Below are 18,317 nucleotides of genomic sequence, written 5' to 3'. Positions count from 1 at the left end.
GGAAGAGATTGTATAAAAATCAGTGCTTTTCTTCTTTAAACATTTGGTAGAATTCTTTATTAAAACCATCTAGGTCTATAGATCTTATCTGAGAGAAGGTTTTTGTTATTATTTCCATTTCTTTAAATTTATAAGAATATTCCATTTTTCTAATTTGTCTTGGATGAATTCTTCTTCTAGTTTGTGGTTGCCTACAGTATTCCCTTATTATCATTTTAATGATCTGTTATATACCCGTTTTATTTCTGAGATTTGTAATTTCTCTCTTTTATTGTCAGTCTTGATAGAGTTTCTCAATTGTATTGATTTTTTTAAAAAACATTGTTGCCATGGTTTTTCTATTTTTTTTTGTTTGTTTTTAATCTCATTGAGTTCTCTCTCTCTCTTTTTTTTTTCTTTTTTGATTGATTGATTTTAAAGAGAGAGCAAGAGCAGGAGGGACAGAGGGAGAGGGAGAGAAAAACTCAAGCAGACTCCGTGCTGAGCATGGAGCCCAGCTCGGGACTGGATCTCTTTGACTCTTGAGATTACGACCTGAGCTAAAACCAAGAGTCAGATGCTTAACTGACTGTGCCACTCAGGTGCCCTCCCTGAGTTCTTTTCTTGTCTTTCTTTCTTCTTGCACTGAACTTATTTTGCTCTTCTTTTTCTATACCTTTATGTGGAAGTTTGTAGTAATGATTTGAGAACTTTCTCCTCTTCCAATATGACCATTTAGTGCTAGGTTTCCCTCTCAGTATGACTTCAACCGCATCTTATAAAAAATTTATTTATTTATTTATTTATTTATTTATTTGACAGGATGAGGGACACAAGCAAGGGGAGTAGGAGAGGGAGAAGCAGGCTTTCCGCTTAGCAGAATATGGGGCTCAATCCCAGGACCCTGGAATCATGACCTGAGCCAAAGGCAGATGCTTAACAACTGAGCCACCCAGGTGCCCCCCAAAATTTTTTAAGTAAACTTTATTTTGAGATATTGTAGATTCACATGCAATTGTAAAAAATATTACAGAAACCATGTAGCATTTACTCAGTTTCCCCAAAATGTACATCTTGCAAAACTTGGTACAGTATCACCACCAGGATGTTGACATTGAGATAATCAACATGGCAATCTGTAATGGCAAGGATCCCTCATATTTTCCTTTTTATAGCACAGACACTTCTCTGTCATCCACACTCCTCTTGGGCCACTAATACAGTTTCTGTTTCTTTATGTCATTTCAAGAATGTTATGTAAAATGAATTATATAGTAGGTAATCTTTTGGAGTTTTGTTTTTTAAAGAATAGACTTTGTGGGCATCTGGGTGGCTCAGTTGTTAAGCATCTGCCTTCCACTCAGGTCATGATCTCAGGGTCCTGGGATGGAGTCCCGCATTCACCTCTTTGCTGTGGGGAGTCTGCTTCTCCCACTATCCCTCCCCTCTCATGATCTCTCTCTCACACACTCTCTCAAATAAATAAATCTTTTTAAAAAATTAAAAATGGACTTTATTTTTAAAGGCAGTTTCAAGTTGACAGAAAAATTGAGTAGAAAGTGCATATACCGGGGCACCTGGGTGGCTCAGTGGGTTAAAGCCTCTGCCTTCTGCTCAGGTCATGATCTCCGGGTCCTGGGATCAAGCCCCGCTTTGGGCTCTCTGCTCAGCGGGGAGCCTGCTTCCTCCTCTCTCTCTGCCTGCCTCTCTGCCTACTTGTGATCTCTGTCAAATAAATAAATAAAATCTTTAAAAAAAAAAAAGTGCATATACTTAATATACTTCCTCTGCCACTGTGTTAGTGTGGCACATTTTTACAATTAATGATTCTCTATTGGTATATTATTACTCGTGAAAATCCATAATTTACATTAGCATTCACCCTGTGCTGTGCTGTTAGTTCTGGGGGTTTTGACTACTGCATAATGTCATGTACCCACCATATAGTATTACAGAGAATGGTTTCCTTGTCCTGAAGGTCCTCCATGCTTCATCTCTTCCACCAAATCCTGACAACCACTAGTCTTTCTTACTGTTCTTACAGTTTGCCTTTCCCAGGATGTTATTAGACTAATGTAGTACATCGTCTTTTCAGACCGGCTCCTTCACTTAGCAGTATGCTTTGAAGATTCCTGCTACCTTTTCATGGCTTGATAGCTCCTTTCTTTTTATCGCTGAATAAAACTTCCTTGTATGGATTGGATGTACCATAGTTTATTTATCCAGTCATCTATTGAACTGAATTGTGAATAAAACTGCTATAAATATTTGGGAGGTATACATACACATACACACACACACACATAATCTTAGATAGATATATCACAATTGCTGGATCAAATATTAAGCTAATGTTTACTTTTATAACCAACTGTGTTTTTCAAAGTGGCTGTCCCATTTTTCACTACAACCAGCACTGTAATGTTGTACCATTACTTCAGCTCCTAGCCAGCATTTGGTGGTGTCAGTGTTTTGGATTTTGGTCATTGGGCTCAGTGTATAATGGCATCTCATTGTGGTTTTAATTTTAAATTACCTAATGACATATGATATTGAACACCTTTTTATGTGCTTATTTGCCATCTGTATATCTTTTTTGGTGAAATCCATTTATGTTTTCATCCATTTTCTAAATGGATTGTTGACTAGTTTCTTACTGTTAAGTTTTGGGAGTTCTTTATATATCCTAAGTACTAGTTCTTTGTAAAATATGTGCTTTGCAGCTATTTTCTTTGAGTCTATAGCTTGTCTTTGCATTCTCTTAAAAGAGAATATTAGTTTCTTATGGCTGCTATAACAAATCACAAACTGGGGGTTTAAAACAGAAGTTTATTCTTGTATATTTCTGACAGGAAGAAGTCAAATTCAAGTGTAACAGAACTGGTTCCTTCTGGGTGCTTAGGGAGAGAATTTGTCCCATGCTTCCCTCCTCTTTTCTGGTGGCTTCCAGGAATCTTTAGTGTCCCTTGGTTTGTAGCCATATCACTTCTAACAACTGCCTTCGACTTTCACATGATCTTCCCTTCTCTGTGTCTTCTCTTTGGTTTCTTATAACCAGTTATTACTGGATTTAGGCCCCACCTGGGCCCTTAAGATAATACAAGATCCTAAATTGCCCAGAAAGAACACAGACAGCAGCCTAGAATCTAAGCAGAACCTGAATGGCTGCGATTAAGGAAAATCAAAAGAAAGGTGTTAGGAATAAAATTACTTATATCATGTAGGATTTAATTTGTCTCTGATAACAAAGGGAGAGGAGATTCATCGGGGAATCCCAAGTTTTCCTGCTAGATTTTAAAGAGAAAATGGTCAGAGATCTAATAATATTGTTATATTCCAGTGAAGGCAACAAATTTGGTTCTTATTTCCAGCATTGTGTTATTTGGGTGCCATTCTTATATGATGGTCATATATTATTGGTTGATTAACATACTGGTGAGTTTAGTTGGACTGTGTAAGAATGTATATTTAAGATGGGAAGGTAGTCACATGTCAGTTTTATTTCTACTAGGTAGAATGTTCAATGTGGTCCAGTTCTGATAAATTTCAGGATTTTAGAGGACTCATGGGACAAGAGATGAAACCGTAAGTGACAGAGCAGCCTATCTCACTGCCCTCTTATGGATTCTTGGAGCAGAGGGTGGAATTGGGTTAATGACCTCAAGTTGCTGAGTCACAATGTTCTGATAATCCACAAAGGCTCAAAAGACCAATCATACCCCTTGTTTGGTGCTAAGTTTGTTGCTGTCACAACAGCCCTAATCTAAGTTTGCTCCTTTGCCAAGGAGAGGCACTTCTGCCCCCAAGAGCCTGCCAGATGGCTATTCTGTGTCCTCTGGAGGGCTAAAACAGTTCCGTTGGAAAAGTCACTGCACGTTAAGGCAAACTGCTTCAGAGGTCTCGGTCACCATTAACTAGATAGTTTTCCACGTCCTGTTAAAAAGAGTTGTGGTCAACTAAATCCTTATTTATTGCAGGTGAATCCATTACTGTTCTTCGTTAACTTTTTTGTAAATCTAAGCTCTTTCTCAGAAAATGTGAGTGGCTCTGGAAAGAGCTTTTGGTTCAGTTTGGATTTGTTTTCACTCACAAAGCTTTACTGCTTCTGAGGTATTACTTGGACTGGACTTTATGAGGGTGGCTCTCGGTCTTCTTGGGCAGCAGCACGGCCTGGATGTTGGGCAGCACGCCGCCCTGCGCGATGGTGACGCGGCCCAGCAGCTTGTTGAGCTCCTCGTCGTTGCGGATGGCCAGCTGCAGGTGGCGCGGGATGATGCGCGTCTTCTTGTTGTCGCGCGCCGCGTTGCCCGCCAGCTCCAGGATCTCGGCCGTCAGGTACTCGAGCACGGCCGCCAGGTACACGGGCGCGCCGGCCCCGACCCGCTCCGAGTAGTTGCCCTTGCGGAGCAGGCGGTGCACGCGGCCCACCGGGAACTGCAGACCCGCCCGCGACGAGCGCGTCTTGGCCTTGGCGCGCGCCTTGCCCCCCTGCTTGCCTCCACCTGTCATTGCTTAGGAACACCTGTGTGATAACGGAGGGAATTTCCGTTAGGCCAGGCACCAGGCCTATTTATCTGATTGGCGATTAGTCTACCAATGAGAGGATGTTCCTGGAATCACCAAATTTAAAAACACGCCACTACCCATTGACCAATCCGATGCTGGCCGCCCAACGCGTCATTGGGCGCTGCGCCTATAAATACCACACTTGGCTTCTCCAAGTGCCAGTTGTTGGCCACATTGGAGCTATTTACCAGCCATGCCAGAGCTGACTTCGAAGGGCACTACCATTTCCAAGAAAGGTTTCAAGAAAGCAGTAACAAAAACTCAGAGAAAAGAAGGGAAAAAGCGTAAGAGATGCCGCAAAGAGAGCTATTCCATTTACATCTATAAGGTGCTGAAGCAGGTGCACCCCGACACCGGCATCTCGTCCAAGGCCATGGGCATCATGAACTCGTTCGTCAACGACATCTTCGAGCGCATCGCGGGCGAGGCGTCCCGCCTGGCGCACTACAACAAGCGCTCGACCATCACGTCCAGGGAGATCCAGACGGCCGTGCGCCTGCTGCTGCCCGGGGAGCTGGCCAAGCACGCCGTGTCCGAGGGCACCAAGGCCGTCACCAAGTACACCAGCTCCAAGTAAAATGACTCCAGTCACTAGACAAGCTTTAGAACCCAAAGGCTCTTTTAAGAGCCACCCACACTTTCCAAAAGACTGTAGGCTCGTCTTAGTTGTAATGTATGTGGGTAGGTGTTCTGACTTGGAAACTGCTGGTGTAACAAGCAAATAGATTTCTTGGTCCATTTTTCCAAGTTCACTTTGCTCACACAATATCTTTTGAGAAATAATGAGGTCTCACTGGAGTGGTTGCATGACTATCTTAGTACTAAACACCTAACTGGATTCTTTATGCATTTACAGCATTTTCAGTGAGACTTTATATCTAGGTGAAGAAATTCAGAGAAGGGAATCCTTTGAACAGAAAAAAATTCCAGTAATCCCGTGTCCTCAGGGAGATCCTTCCATGGGCCATGAGAGCCATAAGGAATATGGCTTCCCTTTATTTAAAAAATATTAGTTTTAAGTACTTTGTATCAGATAACAGTGAAAGCCTGGAGCTGTAACAAACTTTACAGACCTTAAGACTGTCTAGTATGGGAGCATTAGTTACAGCTGTTTTGCTTCCTCTTTACATTGGCTATGATGTGTGAAAAAATTCTTTGTGTCAGGCTAGCTGCCCATAAGCTGCTGATATTTGAGGCCCAAAGCCCAGAATTTCTTGGTCTGATTTTATCCGAACATTTATTGTGGTTTCTAAACTGGGCTATATATCAAGAGCAGGTTGACAGGAATGTGGACACTTTGCCTTGCCAACTAATTCACACTGGAGCCCGATAATTGGCTAACCCCAATCAACTGGCAAACGAGGAACATTAATGAATTCACTCTTTTTTTGCATCATTTATTACAAGTTATAATAGGGCCACTTGTTTTTTATATTGTGATTGGATCATTAAATTGTGTTTGTACCATGTACTTCTGGGCTCAATACCATGATGTTCCAAATCGGGTCATACAGAATTTATCAAAATAGGATGCCCGGTAATCACAGCAGAGGACTTTAGGTACAAGATCTAATCTGCCATAATTATCTGGACTCTTCTGAGAGAGCCCACAAGCATTTTAAAAAATCAGTGAAAAAGGCCATGGAAATTGACAAAAAAAAAAAAAAAGGACTCAAATTATTATGACTACTTCCCAGAAACCTGTGGTTCAGCTAGAATCCTCAGTTTGACTCTTAATTTCTAGTTTCTTCCTTTTCTAGAAAGATGTAATATATATACATCTTCTTTATAAGAAATAAAAATAAAAACCAAACTGAAATGCCATTTAGTTGAATATGTATAGTAAAAATTCATAGGAAAAAAGTGTCACATGCCCTTGCAGAACCTCTGAATGCCTTAGCCAGGAGTCCTTGAAGGAGGTAATAGATGGAACCTCTATGCCACATTGTATGGGAAGGGGGCATCATCTCCACTCAGGGGTCCCAGCTGCCCTAATAAGACCTTATAAAACAGCAGATATCTGCACAGCTCCCAAATCCTGATCAACTCGAGTTGAGGAGTTTTGATTTTCAGGCTGGTTCTTTCCCTTAGCAGCATGTATTTAAGATTTACCCATTTTTGTTATGTGGATTACTATCTTGGTTCTTTTTACCACTGAATAACTCTATTGTATGGATAGACCAACTGTGCTTGGTCTAAAAATCTATGGTAGACTCACAGATCTCTATCTGCAGTCTAGGGCTCTCCTTGAATTCCATTTACATACTTCAAGGGATCTTCGTTGCTTCCACTTTTTAGCCATTGTAAGTAAAGTTGTAAGTATTTGTGTGCAGGTTTTATGTTGACATAACTTTTGAAACAGTTGGGTAAAAATTACCAGGAGCACAATTGCTGGGCTGTATGTTTTGCTTTATAAGGAACTGTTAAACTGTCTTCCAAAGCAGCTGTGCCGCTCAGCATTCTCACAAGCAGGGACTGAATGAGAATTCTTGTTGTTCCAAACCCTCATCAGTATTTGGCAATGTCATGTTTTGGATTTAGCCATTCTAATAATAGGTGTGTGTAATAGCTCATTGTTTTTAATTTGCATTTCCCTAATAACCGTTATGTTGAGGATCTTTTGAAATGCTTATTTACCATCTGTAGATCTTTTTGGTGAGATGTCTGTCCAGATCTTTTGCCTATTTTTTAATTGGGTTGATTTTCTTGCTGTTGAGTTTCAGGCATTTCTTAAAATATAGTCTAGGTACAAGTCCTTTATCATATAGATGATTTGCAAATATTTTCTCCATCTGTGGTCTGTCTTTTCATTCTCTTACGCAGGGTCTTTAGCAGAGCATACATTTTTAATTTCAAAAAGCCCAACAGAAATATAATGCAAGACACAAACATTGGCCATATATGTCACTTTAAACTTTCCAGCAGCCACATTTAAAGTAGAAAAAGGAAATTAGTTAAATTATGTTTAATCAAATATTTTAGTTAATCCAATATACCAAAAATGTATAATTTCAGCATGTAATAAAGATAAAATTATGATAATTTTCATTTTAAAGAATTAGATCTATGAAATCCAATGTGTATTTTATACTTATAGCATGTCTTAGTTCAGACTTGCAACATTTCAAGTGCTCAGTAACTACGTATGGCTAGTGACTAGCATATTGGAAGGCAGCTATGCTCACCACTATACCACCAACGCTAGTGACTAGCATATTGGACACTAACCTCACTCTACGTAGCCTAGACCACACCCCTTGCTCTAAACACCTATGGCAGACTCACAGATTTATATCTGCAGTCTAGGGCTCCCCTTGAATTCCAAACCAGTAAATTCAACTGCTTTCTCAACGTCGCCATTCTGACATTAACAGCCACCTCAAAATTCTCTCCACAAGGGTTTGCAGTCTCTCTTGACAAGTGTTTTCAATTTTACGGTTCATGGTAGCCATGGTGCCATCCCATTCACGTGGTTGTCCAAGCCAGAGATGTGATATTTTTTCCTTGTTAGTTCTTTTGTTCAGTCTCCACTTCAATCTATCTACAAGATGTATCGATTTTATTTCCCATATATTTTTGTTATCTGGCTACTTTTCCCCATCTCCACTGCTGCCATTTTTGTCCAGTCCCTGTCATCTATCTCACACCTAAATTACTGTCCCTAGCTAGCCTCACTGTTCTTAATCTTGTTTCCATAAAATCCATTCTCCATTCAGTTGGCAGAGTAATCTTAAATGAGAAAAATTTTTGTTTTCACTAACCATTAACTGAAATTTAGCATTCTTTTCAGTTATGAATACTACGTAGCAAACAGACCAGTCACATTAGCCATACCTGTGGCTTTGTTGCCAATGGAAATCACAGCCATATTCCTAGCTCTTCACCATAATTACCGATCGCTCAAAATATTAATACTCATGAGAACCTCAAAGTATTATCATTGTTATTTGCTATTTCAAGTGCAAATTTAAAAGCACTATTAAATATAATTATTAAATATTAAATATAAATATTAAAATATTACTCTATCAAACATTTTTAAAATATTTTGAAAACTGTTTCAATCTGGCATTATTTTATTATTAAAGCTCATATTTGGGGGCACCTGGGTGGTGGAGTTGGTTAAGCATCCAACTATTGTATTGGCTCAGGTCATAATCTGGGGTCCTGAGATCAAGCCCCATGTCAGTCTCCACATTCAGCGTGGAGTCTGCTTAAGACACCCCTACTCCTTCTGCCCACCTCAGGCTTCACATGGCCCTCCATTCTGCATCTCTATGTCTGCGATGACCTCCTCCTTTCCCTTATAAGGGTACCTTAAATCCAGATTGATCTCATCTCAAGATTCTTAATTACCTCTTAATGATACCCTATTTCCAAACACATTCATAGGTATGAGGGGTTAAGACTTGTATATATCCTTTAACAGAACAAAACTGAACCCATTACACATCACAAACTAACAAATTGCTCCTAAGGTTTAGCTTAACATTGATGCACACAAAATTTCCATCATTCTATCTGGGCTGAAGTGATTGATTGATTGATTGATTGACTAATGAATGGGGAAAATAACTCTGTTTTGTCTGGCATTGGCAAGCATCCAGTCTCAGAACCTCTAGATTGTTTCTTGGTGCCAGTGTGCTTGGTGACCTTGAGAATGGTGAAGTATGTGGTCTGACTCAGGGACTGGCACTTGTCCACTGTGATGATGTTCCTGATCTGGGCATCTGTAAAGCAGGAGGGCAGGTATAGGACATCTTATGGTGTTTCTCTGAGTAGCTATGCTTTCAGACGTGGTGGCAGCAGTATTGCTGGATAACTAATGGTCCTCTCCATCTTCATCTTGGTCACCATGCCAAACACAATCCACCCTCAGATGGCGACATTGCTGGTAAAGGGGCATTTCTTGTCAATGTAGGCAGCCTCAGTGGCCTCCTTAGGCACCTTGAAACCCAGACCGATGTTCTTATAGTATCATGGGAGCTTCTCCTTGCCAGTTTCTCCAAGAAGGACCTTCTTAGTTTGAAAGATTTTTAGCTGTTGTGAGTAGGCATGCTCACTCTGAATGTCCACTGTCTTCCTGGTCACCGGAGGAAAAGCTGGACTGAAGTAATTTAGACTAAATTATAGACCACAGAAAGCCTTTTGGGGGCACCTAATTATCTCCCTCATTCATAACTAATTGAAACCTTGGGTTTATGTCTACCTCACTCTAGGAGAAAGGAAACACAAGAAGAGTAAGCACCTCCTCGGTCTTGTCCTTTTACACACACACGTTCATTCATTGAGCAAATATTTGAAGACCAGAGGAAAAAGAAACACAATTTTAAAATCTTTTTTGGAACACAAAGAGTAACAACAAAATGCAGCCACTTTCTCTGACTGGCCTCCACTCAAGGAAGAGCAATGCGGGCCTGCCGGGGCAGTAGAGTGAGGACTTACGTTGGTCTGGCTCGTTGTGGCCCCGCTCCCCAGGAGGGTTTCCCTTGCCCCACATACCTCACGGTCCCATCCGAGATGGGGCTTGGAAGTTTCTCTTTTGACTTGCACCAGCAGAGGTCTTTCTGCTGTTCTGGGTTCAGAGAAATTATGGTAGCTTGAGGGCAATGGCAGCATCCAGGTCTCTCAACGGGCTTGGGTGCTCTGTCCGTTTTCCAGCCCTCACCTTCCTGGCACTCCTTATGTTTTCTGCTCTGTGGCATAACAACACCACAGCCCTAGAATTAGGAAGAGAGAGGGAAGACCTTCCCTACTTCCAGGGCAAATCCCAACAGGTAGTTATTGCTGGTAATGTCGGGGTGGAGTAAACAGCTAGAGGGGCTTAGGGAGGGGTGCACCTTCAGAATCTGCTCTCCCCAGTTCCCAACCCCAACCTCACTGTATTTAAAGCCAAGTGGTAGCTCTGCTGTGACCCTTTCCTCAGAAAATTCCATCATGCCTGTCCTATGTTACTCAGGGACTGAGGTGCCGGCAACAGGCAGACAGTACCCTTCTTAAAGCACATTTTAAAAACCTGAAACAATAACAGGAACCCCTGTGTTTTCACTGCTTTCCTGTGGATGGTTTTGGACTAAAGCTTTGCTCTTAACTTGTCTGACATTAAAAGTCTTCGGAGATCGCGAACCCTTTCCACCGTCCTTTGTGCCACCAAGGTCCCTGAAGCTGGGTTCTTGGCCTGCAAGTTGGATCTAAGGAAAGACAGTTTCACCAATGGCTTTGCTTTTCTAATAATAAACATTTCCAGTTTCCTACTGGAGAATGAAGAAATTCATATCCTTCAGCAACTCTTACATATCAGTGAGAATTCAGAATATTTGTGAATATGTGGGAATGGGGGGGAGCATGACTTAGAGGAACAAAAGGTAGTGTAACTGCTTACATTAATCAGAACGCATAAATACAGGCAGTTCTTCAGGTAGTATAAAATCTTAAAATGATGATGCAAAGCAATCTCAATAATCAGTGGGAAAAATCATGATTACTAAATAATTTCTACATTTTTATCCAGATATTTAAAAATTCCCTTAACTGACTGCTATGATTATAGAGGGAAATTAAAAAAATATTTAGGACATTGTGCTTTAAAATATTAAAACCATTAAAGAATTAAAGTGTCATTCCTTTTTTTTTTTTAAGATTTTATTTATTTATTTGACAGAGAGAAATCACAAGTAGGCAGAGAGGCAGGCAGAGAGAGAGAGAGAGGAGGAAGCAGGCTCCCTGCTGAGCAGAGAGCCCAATGCGGGACTCGATCCCAGGACCCTGAGATCATGACCTGAGCCGAAGGCAGTGGCTTGACCCACTGAGCCACCCAGGCGCCCAAGTGTCATTCCTTTTTTAAAAGCTTCGCGAAAATAGTTGGACATGCTTGCCTTCTCGTCATCATATAACTTAGGGTACACCGAGCTTCTTTTCTACACCTTGGTGAAGGGTCATGCTCTTTCTAAATTCATGTCAGCTTCCACCATTTTATTCTTTGTATTTTCAGTGTTGTGAAATATCTTTGAGAATTCCTGTACTATGAAGTGTTTTGCCAGAGCTACTTTCTCTGGAACATCTTCATCCTTTTCAACACAAACATATTCCGACTTATGTCCGTGAGTTCACCTTCCCCGAGTTCCTCTGGTCATGTAGCTAGTCTCTGGATAGCGCCAGCAGTCTCACTGCCAGCTGTTTCTTCTAGAACTCCTTTTATATTCAGTTTGAATTCCACTTCCAGGATAATTATTTTTCTTTTTTTTCTTATACTTTCATCTTGATGGCCAAATCCCTCTTTTGATGAGCAGTTCTTGTCATGTACATTTATCACTGGGAGACAAAGTGGCAACTAAAAGTACACATTTCCTATTTGTACATAAACTGAGTAATGTATGCAGTGTCCAGAAACCAACACATTTTAAAAGAAGTGATATGGGACATGTGGGTGACTCAGTTGGTTAAGCGTCTGCCTTTGGCTCGGTCATGGTCCTGGGGTCCTGGGACAGAGTCCTGCAGCGGGCTCCTTGCTCGGGGGGAGCCTGCTTCTTCCTCTGCCTGCCACTCCCTCTGCTTGTGCTCTCTCTCTCTCTGACAAATAAATAAAATCTTTAAAAATATATATATAAATAAAATAAGTGACATGATAGGTCACATGATAGAAAACAATGTACATTTGTTTTCTGTGCAGTGACTTATATGAACTAAAGATCCAATGCTGAAGTTTGTAATTTATGCATCTACTCACTACTGAAATTCATACTGTGTTGTTGGACAACTGGTGTTATTTAACTGAACTGTCATAACTGAAATTCATTTATATCAAAACTGTGCAGTGTGAAAATTTTCTCTGTGAAGTAAGCACCCCACTAAAGAAGCTAGGAAAAATAAAAATAAAGTGAGTCGGTGGAAGGCAAAAGGTTAAATAATGAAAAACCTGGGAAAAGTACTTAGGAGAAAGAGAAATGGCCAAACTGTTTTTAAATTTTTCATTACAGTAAAATAATAAATATAAAGGTAAAGAAATAATAAATGAATACATTTTAAAAATGAAAGACTAGCCACTAACTGATGGGGTTTGTAAAAAAATGAGAAAACACAAACAGAAAATTAGGGATAATAAAGGACTTGTAGTTACATGCACGGTGGAGAGAAAATCATTAGAGACCAATTTGCTTGTCCCTAAGAGGATATCTTTAAATGGTTTTCTTGTAAAATATATTTTACCAAAACTTATTACAAATTATTAGCAAATCTAAGCAGAATAGGTTCATAAAAGAATAGGGAAAATGGTCAAAGAACTGTCAACTGTAAAAGAGACACCAAGTACCCATTGTTTTGAAAAGGGAATTTTACCAGAATTTTCAAGAAAACAGAATTCCAGTGTATTCAGTTTCAGAGTATTAAAAAGACAGTTATTTTCTAGGGGTACCTGGGTGGCTCAGTCCATTGAGCATCGGACTCTTGGTTTTGGTTCAGGTCATGATCTCAGGGTTGTAGGATTGAGTGCCACATTCAGTGGGAGTTTGGGATTCTCTCTCTCCTTCTCCCCTTCCCCCTAACCCCCACTCGTATGTGTCCGTGCACATGTGCCCACACGTTCTCTGTCTCAAAAAAATCTTTAAAGAAAAAAAAAAGCATTATCTTCCATATTATTTTTATGAACTGAATAAAAATTTATACCAAAAGCTGAACACTATTACACACAAAAAAGGAAAATAGAGATTATCTAATTTATAATATTGAAGCATAAATTGTAGATGATATATTGGCAACTGGAATTAAGTGAACAACATGATGCCCAAGCGGGGTTTTATGCAGAAATGCAAGGATAGCTCAGTATTAGGGAGTTTATTAAAATAACTCATCATAATATGTCTAAAGAAGCATCCCCAGTGATGCTGAAAAAGCATTTTCTAAAACTCAATATCCATTCTTAACTTAGAGTTCTCAGTAAAGTAGACAAAGAAGAATTATTTCTCATTATGATGAAATATATCTAATGAAGAATAGTGCAAAAGGTTCTCCGGCAAAGTGAAGGAAAAAAATGGAATGCCTACTCTCTTCATTTCTATTTAACATCTTTATGAAGTCTGTGAGCCATTGAAATAAGACAGAAGAAAGAAATTAGAAGCAAGCTAATTAAAAGGAGGCAGTAAAATGTTTATTTTCAGATATTATCACCAAAGTGTAAAACCCAACAGAATTTACCAGAAAGCCAACAAGAATTTAAGTCAATTAAGTAAAGTATAATAGGATATAAAAATGATGCACAAGTCAATACCTTCATAGAACAATACCTTCACATAGAACAATTAAATGATAGAAGATTTGAATAGGGAAATACACCATTTATAATAAGAGAAGAATGAAAATATCTAGAATTATACTTAATAAAAAATATGACAAATTTATATGAAGGAAATTGATTTGCCCATACCAGACACATGGTCCCATTCCCTGTAGGTGAATGGCTCAAGCAGTATTTGGGACTAGAATCAGGTTTAGAAAAGAGAGAAGGTGGGGTGTCTGGGTGGCTCAGTAAGTTAAGCATCTGACTTTTGACTTCAGCTCAGGACATGATCCCAGGGTTGGGAGAACCATGTTGTTTCCCTGCTGAGCTGGGAGTCAGCTTGAGATTCTCTCTCCCTCCCCCTCTGTACTTCTCTCTCTCTCTCTCTCTCAGAAAAAAAAAAAAAAAAAAGGAAAAGTGACAAGGAAATGCTCAGGGAAGGCTTTTCTTGCTCTCAGTCAGAGACCCAGTGAAATAGACTATTTCTTCCTGCTTTTACTTCACCCTGTCTGCATGAACACTTGGGTCTGTAGCCAGCATGACGGTGAAGTCAGGGTGTGGAGAATTGCTGAGGCTATCATGGCGATGGAACCGGGACTTCGGTTATCCCACTCTTGCAATTTCTTTACCTTTGGACATCCTGATTAGTGACATTACATATTCTATCAGCTCATTCATTTGGTACTTCCGGCTCTTTGCAACCAAAACATAATCTGAGGTAAAAGCTGTGTCAGGCTTGGCACTGTTGGGTGGCACTAAAGTTTATTTATTGAGAATAAAACATGTATACACTTCTAAATCATTTAAAAAAGTGCTTTAAATTAAGTCAAGTTGAGGATTCCAGCTAAATCACAGGTCTGCTGGAAGTAATTGATCCCTTCCTTTTAAGGTCATTGAATTCAATCACGTATGGATTTTAGTACTTGGTCTGCTTCTCTGAGAAGAGTCCAGATGATGCAGTGATGCAGGACCCAGACACCATTTTTTTTCTTAAGATTTTATTTATTTATTTGACAGAGAGAGATCACAAGTAGGCAGAGAGAGGGAGAAGCAGGCCCCCCGCCGAGCAGAGAGCCTGATGCAGGGCTCGATCCCAGGACCCTGGGATCATGACCTGAGCCGAAGGCAGAGGCTCAACCCACTGAGCCACCCAGGTGCCCCAGGACACAGACACCATTTAATGATCAATCCTACGACAGAACAAGTGATCATAGGTGTAGAAAACCAATGTAAAAATGATTCAGTTAAAGTTACTATTTACCAGCTGATTGTGACTAGCCAAGTTAGTGAGTTCCAATCTGAAAACCTCATACACTGACATTTACACATTCAGTGTCAACATGCCCTCTGTGAACATCTAACATAGAACACCTTGAACTAAGAGATAGCACCTCAAACTCTGCAACTTCAGGGCATCTAGAGTAGTCTGTAGGACCAATTATTTCATGCACAGCAATAAACAGGAAGCAAAATATCATTAATATTCTCCAGAATACCCTAGGGTCTCAAGGGCTCTCCACAGCTTCAGGCCCTTGGCTTCTACTGGGGAAGATTTTTGGACAAAGGCCTGCTACAGGGCCACCTGAGTGGCTCAGTTAAAGCATCTGCCTTCAGCTCAAGTCATGATATCAGGGTCTTGGGAACCAGCCCCATTTCTGGCAGTCCTTGGCCCTCTCCTTCTGCCCTGCAGACTGTGAGCCTGTCTCCAACATCCCAGTCTGCTTCTCAGAACTTGCATTACAGAATTTCTTCTATTGAGATGCTCAGGGCTCCCATGGAAAATACCAGTAGCCCTAGCATGTAATGTGAATCTTGGCACCACTGGGGACCGTACTCGGGCAACTTCAGTTGCAGGTTTTTCTTTTTACAGCACTATTTGGTCCTCAATTGGCTGAACAAGTCACTGTTCCAAGTAGAACTAGCACTTACTTTCACCAGTTTCCTAAAATTTTTTTAATTCTCAGCTTGCCAGGATATAGGGACTGTGCCCGGTCAGCAGAGAGCCCACAGCCCTTCTCCAGGAAATTTAAGTGGCTCTGAAAAGAGCCTTTGGGTTATTTAGGTGAGGACGCTTACTTGGGCTAGTTCACTTGGAGCTGGTGTACTTGGTGACGGCCTTGGTGCCCTCGGACACGGCGTGCTTGGCCAGCTCCCCGGGCAGCAGCAGGCGCACGGCCGTCTGGATCTCCCTGGACGTGATGGTCGAGCGCTTGTTGTAGTGCGCCAGGCGGGACGCCTCGCCCGCGATGCGCTCGAAGATGTCCGTTACAAAGGAATTCATGATGCTCATGGCTTTCGAAGAGATGCCGGTGTCAGGGTGCACCTGCTTCAGCACCTTATAGATGTAAATGGAATAGCTCTCTTTGCGGCATCTCTTGCGCTTCTTTCCTTCTTTCTTCTGAGTTTTAGTTACAGCTTTTTTGAAGCCCTTCTTGGAAATGGTCGTGCCCTTTGAAGTCAGCTCTGGCATGATGAGTGTACAGCTCTACAGCGTTACAGCTCTCCAGTTACAGCTCTAACGGCTCCAGTACGCACCAAGTAAGCAAAGATCACTGGAGGCTGGCGAGAGCAGTATTTATAGGCACAGCTCTGAAGTGACGCGTTGAGCAGACACTGTCTGATTGGTTAGTAGGCAGTGGCGTGAATGTAAATGAGGTGATTCTGGCGAGGCTTTCTGATTGGCTAGATAGCCGTCAGCCAATCAGACAGCAAATCACAACCTACTGTCAGACTATAAATAGGCCCAGTAGGGTGTCTAGCGGTTGGTTTGCTGTGGTGCACTCAGTTATGTCTGGACGCGGGAAGCAGGGTGGCAAAGCTCGCGCTAAGGCCAAATCCAGGTCATCTAGAGCAGGCCTCCAGTTCCCAGTGGGCCGAATCCACCGTCTGCTCCCAAAGGGCAACTATGCAGAGCGCACTGGGGCTGGTGCACCCGTGTACCTGGCGGCCGTGCTGGAATACCTCACTGCAGAGATTCTAGAGTTGGCGGGTAATGCGTCTCGGGACAACAAGAAGACGCGCATCATCCCGCGCCACCTGCAGCTGGCCATCCGCAATGACGAGGAGCTCAACAAGCTTCTGGGCCGCGTCACCATCGCGCAGGGCGGTGTCCTGCCCAACATCCAGGCCGTGCTGCTGCCCAAGAAGACCGAGAGCCACCACCACAAAGTCCAGAGCAAATAGTTAACAAGTCATGAATCCTAGTGAGTGACCTGAACATTTGGTGAAGAAAAAACAAAGGCTCTTTTCAGAGCCACTCAAATGATCAGTGAAGGCTGTGCATAAACTGCCATGTGTGTGAGTTGTCTATATACACGTATATACATGTGCCATAAATCCTGGTAAAAAATCCCCGCATACTAGACCTTTGGTTCTGCTAACGGGTTCTTCTGAGTTTTAAAGTTAAGGATCAACAAGCCTTCCTGTAAGTGGTTGGTTAGCAAGGAAGATTTTTTTGAGGAGACAAAATCTGAAGCAGTTTCCATGCTCCGTGTAGATCCCCCTGGAGACTTTAATCTCAGGACCCTAATCATGACCTGAGCAGAAATCAAGAGTCTGCCTGACTGAGCCACCACCCAGGCACCCCAGACAGAAAAGTTCAGTCACCATACTAGAGTCATTGGGAGAAGGAACTATAATTACTCTTATCTTTGCAACCACCACTTAGTTTCTGAGCTAATGTAAACAGGTGACTTTGACTTACTTTTTAGAGAACTTGCATGTGAGAAAGCATGGGGGAGGGGCAGTGGGACAGCAGGAATCCCAAGCAAGCAAGCTCCACACTCAGCTTGAGCCCCACTTGGGCTTAATCTCCAGACCCTGAGAACATGACCTGAGCCGAAATTGAGGCCCGCGCTCAACACATTGAGCCACCCAGGCACCTGTAGACAGGCAACATTAATGCTAAAATTGAATTAAGGACTATAGTTAAGTGATGATTGGATAAGAACAAACAGGAGGGGGCGCCTGGCTGTCTCAGTCATTAAGCATCTGCCTTCTGCTAGATCTTGATCCCAGGGTCCCGTGATCCAGCCCCCACCCCCACCCCCCATGGGGATCCCTGCTAGGTGGAGAGCCTGCTTCTCCCTCTCCCATTCCCCCTGCTTGTTTTCCCTCTCTCCCTGTTTATCAAATAAATAAAATCTTTTTTAAAATGTCTATCATAATTATTTGAAATTATTAAGAAATCTTGGCCAAGCTTTTCAAAAATTTTGAGTACAAAATAGTTTCAGTTGATTTGTTTGTACTGTGAACACCAAGAAAAATTGGAAAACAAATGAACATTTAGTTAGTTAGACTATCAAATGCATAACTACAAAATATTCAGTAGTCTATCTAAAAGAAAAAGAATCTCACTGGTTTTCAAAAAAAAAAAAAAAAAAAGCGGTTCCAGACACTTGAGATCTACACATAGGATATGTAAGTGAGCAGTTATAAGAAAGGTATAAAGTTCTATAAGAAGTTAAAAGATGAGCATAAAATACATATGTCAATTAGGGGA

At 41.4% G+C, this 18,317-nt stretch overlaps 4 protein-coding genes and 1 pseudogene across 4 annotated transcripts; 2 read left to right on the top strand and 3 right to left on the bottom strand.

Moving 5' to 3' along the window:
• Positions 1–4,092: 4,092 nt before the first annotated feature.
• LOC132017148 (histone H2A type 1-H-like) lies at positions 4,093–4,488 on the bottom strand. Its single transcript, XM_059398953.1, has one exon. It carries the CDS (start codon positions 4,486–4,488, stop codon positions 4,093–4,095), a length of 396 nt encoding a protein of 131 aa, XP_059254936.1.
• Positions 4,489–4,738: 250 nt separating this feature from the next.
• On the top strand, positions 4,739–5,122 carry LOC132017147 (histone H2B type 1-A-like). The gene has a single exon (XM_059398952.1). It carries the CDS (start codon positions 4,739–4,741, stop codon positions 5,120–5,122), a length of 384 nt encoding a protein of 127 aa, XP_059254935.1.
• A 3,935-nt stretch (positions 5,123–9,057) lies between these two features.
• Positions 9,058–10,250, bottom strand: LOC132018539 (small ribosomal subunit protein uS17-like; annotated as a pseudogene).
• Positions 10,251–15,898: 5,648 nt separating this feature from the next.
• LOC132017146 (histone H2B type 1-A) lies at positions 15,899–16,286 on the bottom strand. The gene has a single exon (XM_059398951.1). The coding sequence runs from the start codon at positions 16,284–16,286 to the stop codon at positions 15,903–15,905; it is 384 nt and encodes a 127-aa protein (XP_059254934.1). The 3' UTR covers positions 15,899–15,902.
• A 317-nt stretch (positions 16,287–16,603) lies between these two features.
• Positions 16,604–16,999, top strand: LOC132017145 (histone H2A type 1-A). The gene has a single exon (XM_059398950.1). It carries the CDS (start codon positions 16,604–16,606, stop codon positions 16,997–16,999), a length of 396 nt encoding a protein of 131 aa, XP_059254933.1.
• Positions 17,000–18,317: the final 1,318 nt, after the last annotated feature.

This window comes from Mustela nigripes, chromosome 5 (assembly GCF_022355385.1).
Source record: "Mustela nigripes isolate SB6536 chromosome 5, MUSNIG.SB6536, whole genome shotgun sequence".
NCBI classification, from domain to species: domain Eukaryota; kingdom Metazoa; phylum Chordata; class Mammalia; order Carnivora; family Mustelidae; genus Mustela; species Mustela nigripes.
This window is presented reverse-complemented; position numbering and strand designations above follow the sequence as displayed.